The 14,557-nt window shown below is 44.4% G+C and overlaps 1 protein-coding gene across 1 annotated transcript in view; it reads right to left on the bottom strand.

Annotated features, from left to right (window-relative positions):
- CCDC60 (coiled-coil domain containing 60) overlaps nt 1-14,557 on the bottom strand; it is a 204,411-nt gene that overhangs the window by 59,861 nt on the left and 129,993 nt on the right. Inside the window, exons 3-4 of the mRNA XM_025402707.1 lie at nt 13,285-13,455; nt 6,211-6,318 (exon numbers count right to left, since the gene is read on the bottom strand). Of these exons, the coding sequence (XP_025258492.1) occupies nt 6,211-6,318; nt 13,285-13,455 (279 nt within the window). The remainder of the gene's footprint in view (nt 1-6,210; nt 6,319-13,284; nt 13,456-14,557) is intronic.

The raw sequence follows: 14,557 nt of genomic DNA, 5'->3' as shown, positions 1-14,557 counted from the left end.
CCCTGTGGCCTTGGCCAAATTACTTAACTTCTTTGAGCCTCAGTTTTCTTATCTGTAAAATGGAGGTAATTGCAGTACCTCTCTTAAAAGGTGAGAGTGAGGGTGAGGTGACATGCTCAGCACTGTTCCCTGCTCCTGGTACATGTTCCTGTTCCTCTTCCTTCTCGACTCTCAGTGATTGGGCTTCAGCTCTCATCTCCATCCGGAAGCCTTCCTTGATTGCTGTAGGTCTGGGCTGGGCTCACTCTAAGGAGGTTCTAAAGCATCCCCATCCCTACAGTGTGTCCTCCTTGTCCCCACCTTTGGGTTCCTGCTCTATGGTAACTACCTGTTGACTGGACTCTCCAGCCCTTGAGCCTACAACCTGCAGAGTCTTGTCCACCACAGGGTGCTCAATAGATTTCCAGTTACTGATGGAAAATGGTGGGAATGAATTGGTTCAGATCTGATATTTTCTGAACTGATAACTTGAGCACAATTCCTTTTTCTTTCTTTCTTTTTTTTGGAGACAGGGTCTCACTCTGTTGCCCAGGATGGAGTGCAGTGGCGTGATCTTGGCTCACTGCAGCCTCTGCATCCTGGGCACAAGCGATCCTCCTCCTTCAGTCTCCTGAGTAGCTGGGACTACAGGCATGTGCCACCTGCCCAGATGGTTTTTGTATTTTGTAGAGATGGAGTTTTGCCATGTTGCCCAGACTGGTCTCAAACTCCTGGGCTCAATGCCTCGGTTTCCCAAAGTGCTGGTATTACAGACGTGAGCCACTGCACCTTGAGCATAATTCTTATATACAGAACCACTGAGATAATAAACAGTAGTGGCCGGGCGCGGTGGCTTAAGCCTGTAATCCCAGCACTTTGGGAGGCCGAGACGGGCGGATCATGAGGTCAGGAGATCGAGACCATCCTGGCTAACATGGTGAAACCCCGTCTCTACTAAAAAATACAAAAAACTAGCCGGGCGAGGTGGTGGGTGCCTGTAGTCCCAGCTACTCGGGAGGCTGAGGCAGGAGAATGGCGTGAACCTGGGAGGCGGAGCTTGCAGTGAGCCGAGATCCAGCCACTGCACTCCAGCCTGGGCGACAGAGCAAGACTCCGTCTCAAAAAAACAAAAACCAAAAAACAAAAACAGTAGTAACAAAAACAACAACAGAACAACAAAGTAATAGTAATGGTGAATACTTCCCGTAAGAGTCCTTACTGTATGCCAGACACTGTTTTAAGTGCCCAATATCCATTAACTAATTTCATTCTTATAAAATCCTGTGAAGAAGGTACTATTATTATCCCCGTTTTGCAGATGAGGACACTGGGGCATAAAGGGCCATGTGACTTATCCAAGGTCACAAAAGACAGCAAATGGCAGAGCTGGAATGTGAGCCCAGGCAGTCTGGCTTCCGAATTCATGCTCTTAATGACAGTGTGGATGTTGTCTCTTGTTAGAGGGTAGAGACTCCCTTTTCATCAGAATAGGGTTTCATCTGATAGATCTGGTCCTTTTTCTCCGTTTATAAAAAGTGCCCTAAACCTGATGATTGCTCGTCGAATCTGCAGTGAAAAAAAGTCCCCAGAAGCATGCTTGATAGAAATCGGTCTTTTCTCATAATGATCATGTGTCAGGTCATAGCATAGTATCTTGGATTTTATCAAATTAAAAGAGAGAACATTGACTTTTTTAAATGCAGGGTATAGGAGGTGAAAATGCTGAACGGGGATACACAAAGCCTGCTTCCGAAGTCCCTGAGCTCAGAACTCCGGGCGAGTGCCAGCGGTCAGCACACCTGAATAGTTCACTCTATTAAAACTGCTGTACCAACCAGAATCCCAGTGGGCATAAACATCTCTGAGAAGAAAACATTTTTTTTTCTTTTACTAAGAGAAATTGGAAAATGCATTCAAAGCCATTCCAAGCGCCCCACGCTGATTGCCAAGGGCAAATCTGGACACAGGTTGCAGGCATTGCACTTGCTGCCTAGTCACTCATTAAAGGCTGTGGGGCACAGCCCAGCCATCTAAGAGGGAAAAACGAGAGGCTGTTTCTCATTCCTAGAGACCACCCCCTTCCCTTTTTAAAGGTAAAGGTCGGTCTCTTGTTACACGATTGAATTGATCCCTACACAGTCGATTTGGAATTATCAGCCACTTTGGGGATCAATCACACAGGGATTGAGGGGACTGACCAGACTCTGATCTGCATTGGCTGATATGACAACTGAGAATTCAGGAATCACCAGGCAGGGCCGGCCCTGGTGCCTTTTGGTAGACTAATTACAACAGCGCCATCCCTCTCTGCTTTGCACACTTTGGGATGTGACTTTGCTGCTTCCCCCCATCAAGAAGGGAAGTCTTTCCCCACACTCCTTGTAGCTAGGCTGGCCTGGTGACTTGCTTTGGCCAGTGGAATGTGGTGAGAGGGTAACTGTGGTCATGCTGAGCCCAGTTCACAGATGGAAAATGCAATAATCATCACCAGCACCATCATCATCACCATCATTGACCTCAAGGGGCTTTGGGTACTTAGGATCTTGTTCTTGGAACCCTTTCTGCTTGCCATGTGAACAAGTCTGAGTTTGCTTGCTGGGTGTTGAGAGACATTCAGCATCTCACCCATGTCACCCTGGCCAGCAACCAACCAACAGACTTGTGAATGAAGCCATTCGAGATCAGTCAACCTCCAGCTCACCCATCAGCTGGGTGTAGACACATAAGCACATCCAGCCAAGATCAGCTGAGTCAGCCTGACCAGCAGAAACACCCTGCTGACATGTAGACTTGGGGGCAATACTAAATTGTTGTTTGAAGCCACTCCATGTTGAGGTGATCTGTAATACAGCCATAGCTTACTAATACAGTCATCAAATGCAGCCAGAGCCTTTGAACAGCTGAGGATAAGAAAAGGCAGCCTTCAGTGCTGGACAGGGACTACAGCAAACTACAGCCAGTGAGCCTGCCACTTTGGTTTTGTAAATAAAACTTTATTGGAACATAGCCACATCCATTGTTGTAGTTATCATGCTACAACAGCAAAGTTAAGTGGTTGCAAGGGAGACCACCTGGTCAGCAAAGGCTAAAATTTTTACCGTCTGGCCCTTTAAGGAATAGTTTGCTGACCTCTGGTCTAATACAAATATGAACCACATCCACTGCAATAATAATAATAATAATAATAATAATAATAATAATATAGCCTATGTAATAAACCTAGTGTAAAGATCTGACTTAGCTGACAGGAGATCAAAATTCCTGTTGTGAATTTGCAATTGCAAAAATGTGGAACCAACCCAAATGGCCATCAATCAACGAGTGGATAAAGAAACTGTGGCATATATATATATATATATATATATATATATATATATATATATATATAAAATATATGATGGAATACTACTCATCCATAAAAATGAGTGAATTAATGGTATTTGCAGCAATCTGGATGAGGTTGAAGACTATTATTCTAAGTAAAGTAACTCAGGAATGGAAAACCAAACAGTATATTCTCACTCATAACTAGGAGCTAAGGTATGGGGATGCAAAGGCATAAGAATGACACAATGGACTTTGGGGACTCAAGGGGGAGGGGTGGGAAGGAGGTGAGGGATGAAAGACTACAAACTGGGTGCAGTGTATATGTCTGAGGTGATGGGTACATCAAAATCTCACAAATCACCACTAAAGAACTTATGTAACCAAACACCACCTGTTCCCCAATAACCTATGGCAATAAAAAATTTTAAAAAAATTCCTGTTGTGAGACTTTTGGCAGGTTCTTCCCCCTTTCTGGGCTTTAGTTTTCCCATCTGACACTGACAGAAGATGGGTAAGAAACTCTCTCCATCACTTCATAGCTGATTTAAGGAAGCCTCAATGGCTCAGACCAAATAAATTGTGGATGGGGCTCAGGGATATGCATTCTCAGAAACATTTCTTCCCTGCTCTCCCCCTACCCCCAGATGATTCAGATGCAAGTGAAAGCCCATTGGTTCTATACCAATTGGTTTCAGAAGGCTTGTCCATGGGAGGGATGGGCAGAAGTGCAAGTGTATTCAAGAGACATCATGAGAAATTGCAAGGCCTATTTTTGCAAGGAGATGCTTTAAGAACATCAAGCTTAGGCTGCCGGCTGGAATGTTATAATCACAATACCAATCAAAGAGAGGTAGGAGGACAGTGCGATGGCATGGAGTGGGATGGGGCTCATTAATTACTGAAATATTAGGGAGCGATAAGGATGTGTCTGACACAATGTGATGATGATGGTGATGAGGATAATGGTGATAATGATGATGGTGATGATGGTGGTGATGAGGATGATGGTGATGATGGTGGTGGTGAGGATGATGGTGATGTTGATGGTGGTGAGGATGATGATGGTGGTGAGGATGACGGTTATGATGATGGTGGTGGTGAGGATGATGGTGACGATGATGATGGTGGTGAGGATGATGGTGATGATGATGATGATGGTGGGGATGATGGTGATGGTGGTGGCGATGATAAAGATGGTGAGGATGATGGTGATGATGATGATGGTGAGGATGATGGTGATGATGATGGTGAAGATGATGGTGGTGAGGATGATGGTTATGATGATGACAGTGGTGAGGATGATGGTGATGAGGATGATGATGGTGAGGATGATGATGATGGTGATGATGGTGATGAGGATGATGGTTATGATGATGACGGTGGTGAGGATGATGGTGATGATGGTGGTGATGAGGATGATGGTGATGAGGATGATGGTGTTGAGGATGATGTTGATGGTGATGATGATGGTAATGATGATGGTGATTATGGTGATGAAGATGATGGTGATGATGATGATGGTGGTGAGGATGAGGATGATGGTGGTGAGGATGATGGTGATGATGATGATGGTGTTGGTGATGGTTTTTGCATCTTCCATTCATGAACTAAGTACTCTTATTAGTGATTTGCTTTTGTTTGCCATCTTATCCTATGATTTCACTCTTGCATTCTTTTACTTTTCACATATAGGAAACTTGGTTTGCTAAATATATTATGAGCTCCTTAAAGGCAAGGCTTTGGGATATATGTTCTATGTAGTGTGTGGTGATGAAAGCTTGGGCTTTGCAGTCAGACCAACTTGACTCAGCAACACACTGACCTCTGTGACCTTGAATAGGTGAGTATATGTCTCTGAGCTTCTGCTTTCCCATCTGCAGAGAGGATAATGATACACCTACACAATAGGGAGGCTGAGAGGACTGAGTGAGATAATGCTACAGAGTGATGAGGAGTGGCCATTATCACTGCGAACACTGTAGGAGCCTAATAAATATTTGACAAATGAGCAGACAGAGAAGTCTGTAATCATTGTATCACAGCTCTAAATGAATCCATTGCCCTAAAGTGGTGGTTCTCAACGTGGAGTGTGTGTGTCTGTGTGTGTGTGTGATGTGGGGTAGGGGCTCATGCACTTTTGCTCCCAGGGGACATTTGGTAATGTCTGGAGACATTTTTGGTTGTCATCACTGGTATCTAGTGGGTAGAGGCCATGGATGTGGCTAAACATCCTACAATACACAGGACAGCCTTTCACAACAAAGAATTAATTATTTCTCTCAAAATGTCAGCTGTGTCAAGGCTGAAAAGCCCTGCCCTAAAGTCAAAAGCTTGTATCCCTGTGCCTGAAATCTTCCAGCTGAAAAGTGCTAACTGTTGAAAAAGAAAAAGTTGGGCTTGAGATTTGGAATAGACACAAGGGGAGCAAGATGTCAAGATTTTAGAAAGCAAGAGTGTTCTTTGGAAGGATGATTAGCTCCTGTTGCACCATGCAATGATGAGTTCACGCCTCGGGTCAGAAAACTGGAGGGGCTTCTCCGGGAAACAGCTCCTTGAATCTTGGGGAAAACGTGTCCCCTGAGCACAGGCTGAGATGCTCTCACACACACTCGACAAGGGCTGTAGACAGATTTTATCAGGCTTTGCAAACTGTTTGACATTAGAGCGTCTGGCTTGGTAAGAATTGAAATGACTCAGTCCCAGCTGATTTGCCACTTAGCTGTAAACCACTGTGTCTACTTTCTGTTATTTTTATATGCCAAATAGCTTTGCCAGCTCCAGGCTCCATGTCTCTTTCAAGAGGACAAAGGAACAGCTCCCGACATGACAGCTCGTTGAGTCATTTCAGTTCGGCTACAATTTATAAGCTAGCAAAGCAAATGAGCCAGAGGCGAGACTGCTTACACGTGAGCCTCGGGTAGCGAGGGAGAAATGATGCAGCTGTGGACGGGAGTGAACGGGCGACGTGTGACTCTAGCTCCCAGCATCTTCATCTTCTCATCATCATATGTGCTGAAGGACAAGCAGACAGAGAAACAAAGTGAACAATGATAAGTAGCTTTGAACACCTTCTCCTCTTGCCACAGTCTATTTGGCAGATATAACTGGGCACTTACTGTGTATCAGGCAAATAATTCCTGCTGGAGGGATGAGGGTTTCAGATGCAGTTCCTTAACAGAGCATATAAAAGTCCCTGCCCTGAGTCAGGCGCAGTGGCTCACTCCCTGTAATCCCAGCACTTTGGGAGGCCGAGGCGGTCAGGAGATTGAGACCATCCTGGCTAACAGGGTGATACCCCATCTCTACTAAAAATACAAAAACAGCTGGGCAGGGTGGCGGGCGCCTGTAGTCCCAGCTACTCGGGAGGCTGAGGCAGGAGAATCGCTTGAACGTGGGAGGCAGAGGTTGCAGTGAACTGAGATCGCGCCATGGCACTCCAGCCTGGGTGAGAGAGCGAGACTCCATCTCAAAAAGAAAAAAAAAAGCAGTCACTGCCCCCATGGAGTATATAATCTGCTAGAAGAGCCAAGAGAATAAACAAGATAAATCATGTGGTATACTTGTATATTACACTAGGGTTGGAAATGTTTGCTTCAAGGGCCAGACAAGGTATACTTTCAGCTGTGTTCTATAAACAGCAATTTAATACCATATTTAGGTGTTTTTTCTTCCACCATTACAGCAGAGCAAATCATTTCCATTATGGAAAATAGGGTTTTTTTTGGGGGGGGGGGTTGTTGTCATGCTTGAGTCATATGATACATATAGTTTGAGAGAGAATCTCACTGTCACCCAGGCTGGAGTGTAGTGGTGTGATCTTGGCTCACTGCAACCTCTGCCTCCTAGGTTCAAGCGATTCTCGTGCCTCAGCCTCCTGAGTAGCTGGGATTACAGGCATGTGCCACCATGCCTGGCTAATTTTTTATATTTCTTAAGTAGAGATGGAGTTTTGCTGTGTTGGCCAGGCTGGTCTTGAACTCCTATCCTCAAGTGATCCACCTGCCTTGGCCTCCCAAAGTGCTGGGATTACAGGCGTGAGACATCGCTCCTGGCTTTATGATACATATTTTTTTTGTCCATGGCCAAATTCAGCCCACAGACATATTTTAATTAATCTACTCTTTTTTTTCTCTCTGTCTCTGTCTGTCTTTCTCTGTCTCTCTCTCTCTCTCTCTCTCTCTCAGTCTCTGTGTGTGTGTGTGTGTGTGTGTGTAATTGAATCAATTGTCTATATTTTAAAATTGGGAGATGTCACATAAAAATGGAAAAACTTTGGCCTTCAAAAAATTGAAAGCTCTGGCCACTCGGGGCCTGTGTTTCCACTGACAAAAAGGATGGGCCACAGACAGCTTTGAATGAGGTGTGTGCTTCCTGAGTTACCCCAAATACAAGCATCCCTGGTTCTCACTCTCTGCCTTTCTTTCTAATTCATGCCATCTGCCTGTTACCTGAAGGCCTTTTAGTTTCTGAGCCACAGTCTAAGTACTTTCATTGATTGGATCATTGACAGGTTCCTTGATTCATTCATTTCTACCAATAATTATTGAACCTCTTCTCTGAGCTGGGGGCTTGCCAATACAGCAATGCATGAAAGAGATCCAGCCTCTCCTCTTCTGAAGTTTAGAGTCTAGTGGGGGAGATGGGCATAACCAAACGTACAGTTGTGATAAGTGTTCCAAGAGAAAGTGCTTTAATAGCCTAGAATAGTAAATTTGACTGAAATGGAAGCCAGGGAATACTGTACTTCCTTGAGGAAGTTGTGGAAATTTCAAAACATATCCCCCAAATTCTTTGAAACTTCTCCAATCGAGAGGTAGGTCTATGTTCATTTGGCTCTGTGACCAGCTGACCTAATAGAATGTGTCAGAAGTAATGTGATTCCGGGCACCAGGCAACCTCTCCTCCCTGTGTCCTGGGATGCTCACTCAGCATTCAGCTGCATTCAGCTGCCATGCTGTGGGGAAGCTGGCAGCCTGTGAGGAGGCCCACAGGGAAAGGAACCGAGTTCACGAACTGACAGCCAAATATAACTTGCCACCCATGTGAGTGAGCTGTCTTGGAAATGGGTCCTTTGAGCTGCCCCTCTGAGCCTTACTCAAATTGCGGATTTATGAGAGAAAGCAGTTCTGATTATCTTGAGTTAATAATCAAGATTTTAGAGTGGGTGTTCATGGCAATAGTAACTGTAGCAGAAGTAAATATTGAGCTGAAATCTGAAGGTTGAATGGAAATTAACTGGGTAAATGGAGGAGGGAAAAACCTTCCAGCCAGAGGGAACAGCATGTGTAAAGACTCTGCAGAGGAGGCCATGTCATGACTAAGAAAGTACGAGAGTGGGGCTGGGGTAGAGTGAGTAAGAGGAGGCTATGAGCTGGGACTGGAGAGGCAAGCCACAGGCTAGACCATCCAGGGCCTTGGAACCCCTGCTGAGACTTTTGTGTTTACCCTGCAAGGAATGGCAACCATGGAGGGTGTTAAGCTGCGTGCAATTTATATTTTGAAAAGATCACTTAGCTTGGGGCTCAGCATGGGGAATGGGATGGAGGGGGCCAGTGGAGATGATGCTGGGACACAAGTTAGGGGTATACCTTCCTCCTGGGAATTTGAGAATAATTCTGGGATCACAAAGTTAACAAAAATTAGGACCAGAATCTAGGTCCTCCAATGTTCACTTCCACTGACTCTTTATTCAACCCTAGAGCTGAGAAAACCACAAGCAAATACATTGCTGTGACCTTTTCTTACTGGCTCAACCATGCTTCCAGTGGTTTAGGATATGTGGAAATTAACCCAGCTTTTACATTCCTAATCTCTGGTTTTATGTCTTCTCTCAGCCACAATAATAAAACAAATTCTACTCGTCATTTTTTCCCACCTTTTCAGCTGAATCTGCAGCTGAAAAATGAGGTCACCGAGCACAGTGGGAGAGACTGCTTGCAGGCAGAAATCTTTGAGGACGTGCTTGATTTTTTTTTCCCCTGCATAGTTTGTCAGACTTAAAATTTTTGTCTAAAACAATGTATTCTATGCTCTTAGATCCAGACAGGAGAAAATAATTCCTTTTGCTTTTATGATGCACAAGATCAAATACTTGGTTTAAAAAGTATTTATAAATGAACACTTGTATTTGTTATACTTTTGTGATAGGAATTTTATCTATGGAAGCATTGCTGTTAGATGTGAGATGCTTTTTAGCTTTCGTGGAAATTAAGATTTTTAGCCATACATTTAAGGATTTTAGGTAACTGAGGCTCAGAGAGCTCAAACTCACTTTACTGAGTCATAGTAGGAACAATTACTGAGCATGTCTTATACATAGGCTCTAGGCTAAGTATCATTTCATTTAATCCTCATAATTAATTAATTAAGCTCGGGAGTTTGGTACCATTTATTTGTGTACGTGAAGAAAAGGAGACTCAGAGAGGTACAGGGATCTGTTCAAAGTTAAACAGTTGTATGCGGGAAGTCCTAACTGGTTCCAAGGCTCGTGTACTTCACCGCCACTACCCTGTCTGGATATAGACAATCTCCTAATGCTACTTTATAACACCCTCCCACCCGTGCATTTGATGGCTACATTGCCATAATGACTTCCAGTTTTATTTTAATAAAATAACCATCCTTGTATAGCTTATAGAACCTACCAGATAAGACACAACCAGACCAAAGTCTACAAGAGGAGCGATCTCATGCATATTTAAACTTATTAAACTTTAAATAAACCATGTCTCACACACTGAAACATGGATCGGAGAGGGGAGAATTGCATTCTACGACCATGGATGAAAAACTCCATCCAAACAAGTGGAACATGACACCCGAGTCGTTCAAACAGGCACAGGAGTGTCTTTCGTAAACACCCTCTTTCCCCAGTGCCTGTTGGGTTTGCCTGTCAATCTGAGCACAGCGCCTGAAAAAAGAGCTGTGAGTTCATGCCTTCTCTTTATTCCAGGGAAAGGCTGCCAGTCTGTCACTAGGAGTATCAGACTCTATGGGTGCCATAGAGTTCGGTCAGGAAGGCATAATTTGTGCTGATCCCAGGGTCTACACCAATGAGGAGTCAAGGAGGAGACCTTTCCACAGTATTCTGGGATCCCAACAGCCATGATTCAGGGGGAGGTGACTGGAAATATACCAGTTCCATGAGGTCTTGCAGTCTGGGTTTTCATCCATCACCTGGAACCTTGGGCTTTCAAGAGGTCCAGTTCTTCTCTGACTTGATACCCCAGGTCTCACCGACAAGAACCCTTGTTCCTTTTGAAAAAAATTATATATGTTTTTCTTTTTTTCCTTAAATAAAGATGGAATCTCTATGTTGCCCAAGCTGGTCTTGAACTCCTGGGCTCAAGTGATCTTCCTGCCTCAGCCTCCCTAAGTGCTGGGATTATAGGCGTGAGCCACCATGCCCGGCCTGAAGAAAAAATTTATTAAGACGAAAGTCACAGAACATAAAATTAACTGTTTTAAAGAGGAGAATTTAGTGGTATTTAGTACATTGCACCATGTTGTACAACCATCGCCTCTTGTTACAAAACATTTTCATCACTCCCAAAAGGCGGACCCCAGACACATCTGGTCACTTCCCATTCCCCCTGCCCCCAGCTTCTGGCAACCACCAATCTGCTGTCTGTTGAGGAGGAACCTCAAATGCACTATAAGTGAAAGAAGCCAGACACAGAAGGGTCACATATTATACGATTCCATTGGCAGGACCCTTGTTTATAAGAAGCACATATTCACATTCTCTAAATTAACATTCTGAAGAACAGAATTTGGGAAATAGTGCGGAGGAAAGGGGGTGTCTGTCGTGGCTTCCATTTCATTTTCAGCAAATGACCTGGCAGTTTAGATTCCTGAAGGCAGCCTTAGCATAATGGCTCTCAACCGTGGCTTCACACTGGACTCACTTAGGGGAACTTAAAAAAATTCTATGAATATCCAAGCCAACGTCTGTTACTTTTTTTTATTATGGCGGTTCTTTGCAGGAGTAAGGTGGTATTGCGTTGTGGTTTTGATTTGCATTTCCCTGATAATTAGCGATGTTGAGCACTTTTTTTCCGGAACGTAAACTAGTACAAACACTGTGGAAAACAGTATGGAGATTTCTTAAAGAACAAAAACCAGAGCTACCATTTGATCCACCAACCCCCCTACTCGGTATCTACCCAGAGGAAAAGAAGTCATTGTCTGAAAAAGACACTTACACATGCGTGTTTATAGCAGCACAATTCACAATTGCAAAAATATAGAACCAATCCAAATGCTCATCAATCAACAAGTGGATAAAGAAAATGTGGTGTATATATACACCATGGAATACTACTCAGCCATAAAAAGAAACAGAATAATGGCATTTGCAGCAACCTGGATGGAGTTGGAGACCATTATTCTAAATGAAGTAACTCAGCAATGGAAAACCAAACATCGTATGTTCTCACTTATAAGTGGGAGCTAAGCTATGAGGATGCAAAGACATATGAATGATATAATGGACTTTGGGGACTCCCGAGGGAAGAGTGGGAGGAGGGTGAGGGATAAAAGACTACATATTGGGTACAGTGTACACTACTTGGGTGATGGGTGTACCATAATCTCAGAAATCACCACTGGAGAACTTATTTATGTAACCAAACACCACCTGTTCCCCAAAAACTATTTAAATAAAAAAAATTAATGTATGAAAAGCTAATGTACATTAGAGAGCCTAATGCAACTGGCCTGGACAGTGGTGTTTTGAAAAACTTGCCAGATGATTCTGATGTGTAGCTAGGGTTGCAACAGCTGCTCTCACAGGAGAGTGGCTATAGCTGCAGGCCATTTTTCTACCCTGCATTTCCTCCCTGGCTGCTTTGGCACTTCTTTTCTTCCTTGGTTTGTGCCTCATTCAGTCTGCACAAGCTCACAGTATCCCAGGACTTTGTCCATGCCAAATGGTGCAGTCGATGGATTTTGATGCCACTGAGTTTGGGACTCAGAGCTGCTTTCTAATACTGACCTTGGGGGAGATTAGTTAACTTCTAAGCCTCATTTCTCCATCTCTAAAATGGGGCCAATGGTAGCACCTATCTCAGGAATGTTTTGAAATTTAGCCAAATAGGTGTGCATAAAGCACACGGTAAACATCAATATGGTTGTATTTATTGTTATTGTTGTTATTACTATTATTATATGCATGGGCATTTCATAGTGGACCAATCTGTTGATAGTCCTTTTCCAACGAAGGGAAAGTCCTTTACAAAAAAAGGAGGCTGGGCGCAGTGGCTCACTCTTGTAATCCCAGCGCTTTGGGAGGCTGAGGCGAGCAGATCACAAGGTCAGGAGTTCGAGACCAGCCTGGCCAACACAGTGAAACCCTGTCTCTACTAAAAATACAAAAAAAAAGTTAGCCAGGCATCGTGGTGGGCACTTGTAATCCCAGCTACTTGGGAGGCTGAGGCAGGAGAATCGCTTAAACCCGGGAGGCGGAGGTTGCAGTGAGCTGAGATCTCGCCACTGCACTCCAGCCTGGGTGACAGAGCTAGACTCTGTCTCAAAAAAAAAAAAAAAAAAAAAAACGGAAAAAAAAGAGGCATTTTTTTGTGCACCTGCTTTCTGTGGACAATGAGCCAGGCTCTGGGGCTGCAGTTGAAGGTATGGAACAGAGATACTGATGTGGAATAAAACAAACTAGCATATAAACACGTATTATGGGGACCTGGAGTGCAAATGGGTGCAGATGGTTGGACTGAATTCCAGGAAGTATTGGGAAAGGGCAGCATTTAAGCTGGGTGGTTAGTGATAAGTGGAAGATATTCCAGCGAATACCAGAAAGCGAGGCTATCAAGATTGGTTGGGTCACACTAAAGAAGGTGTTAGATGCCTGGCTGAGAAGGGGCACCTGCTTTGAGATAGCTGCACTCACTCGACCTAACCAGGCAGGGTTCACTCTTAGTGGTCGTTCCTAAAACCTTCAGTGCCACAGCTACCGCAACCACTTACCTCAATAAGGTGTCCCCATACTGGATTTCCGAGATCTTTTCGGCTGGCTGGAATTTATTTCTTTCTTCCTCTTTCAGTTTCTGAAGTTGTTGTTGCTTCTTTTTCTTTGCAGTCTCTTCCCTCAGAATAGCAAAATATCCACGGCCTATCTTCACAGACTGGATCAAAAAGCTGGAGACATGCAGGCAGGAAGAGGGAGAGAGGGAAGAAGGTGGGGGAAGACAGAGAGAGAGAGAGAAAGAGAGAGAGAAGGAAAGAGAAGGAGAGGAAAAAGAGAGAAGAAAGAGAAAAGAGAGATAAGGAGGGATGGAGACGAAGAAACAGGTAGAAATAGAGAAAGAGAGAGTGAGAGAGAGGGAGAGGGAGAGGGAGGGAAAGAGGGAGAGAGGGAGCGAGGGAGGAGAAGGAGACACAAATTTAAAAAAAAAGATGAGTTGACTCTTATTGTCTTGGGACCAATAATCTCTGAGCATGCCCTTGTGCCTGCAGGGCAGGGGCCTTCCCACCTGTCGATTTCCAGACTCAGCTAGACCTGAGTTTGAATTCCAGATCTACCTTGTACTGAAGACCTTGGTCGAGTCCTTGAATCTCTCTGAGCCTGATTTCCTTCATCATCCCATCACTCAACAAATATTTATGGAGTGCCCACTTATAGCACCAGGTACTTTGCTAGGTGCTATGGAGTGAACATAACAATTCACAGCCCGTAGGATCAGATACCATCATGCATGGGAAGGGGTCAGCTTCCTGTATCTGGCACAGAAGAGGGGCTTCTCCATGAAAATCAATGGCATAGCAGGCACTAAAGGGCCTAGGCTCCTGGCCAAGGCTGCCCTCGCTTTGATTTGCCTAAATGCTCACATTTGTGAGCATGACTGCTACAGAAGTTCAAGTACCAATGTGTGGGTTCTTGCTGTGTCAAGTAACGTATGTTGGGACTTCATTATTCTCTTCATCCCAACTCAGCCACTATTTCCCAATCAGATGTCTTGATGCTGGCTTGATGTGAAGACATTCTCAACCCTGATGGGCTACACACCTCCCTGCGCTTTGCCAGTCTTCACCTCGGGGTTGGAGTTAGCAGCCCTGTGGTGGAGAAGGACTGATGCAGAGGTGTCTACATGTTTCTTTCTGTCTGTCTGCCCACTTTGTTCCTACATGTAAATGTTGGTTCTCAAATTCAATTTTGTTTGTTCTCCAAATTCCTAATGAGCAACCAACGTGTGTTGGGTATTGTGCTGACTGTTGGGGATTCAGTGATGAACAAGACATT

Source organism: Theropithecus gelada, chromosome 11 (assembly GCF_003255815.1).
Source record: "Theropithecus gelada isolate Dixy chromosome 11, Tgel_1.0, whole genome shotgun sequence".
Taxonomy (NCBI): domain Eukaryota; kingdom Metazoa; phylum Chordata; class Mammalia; order Primates; family Cercopithecidae; genus Theropithecus; species Theropithecus gelada.
Note: the sequence above shows the minus strand (reverse complement) of the source record. Positions and strands in the feature narration are given on the sequence as shown.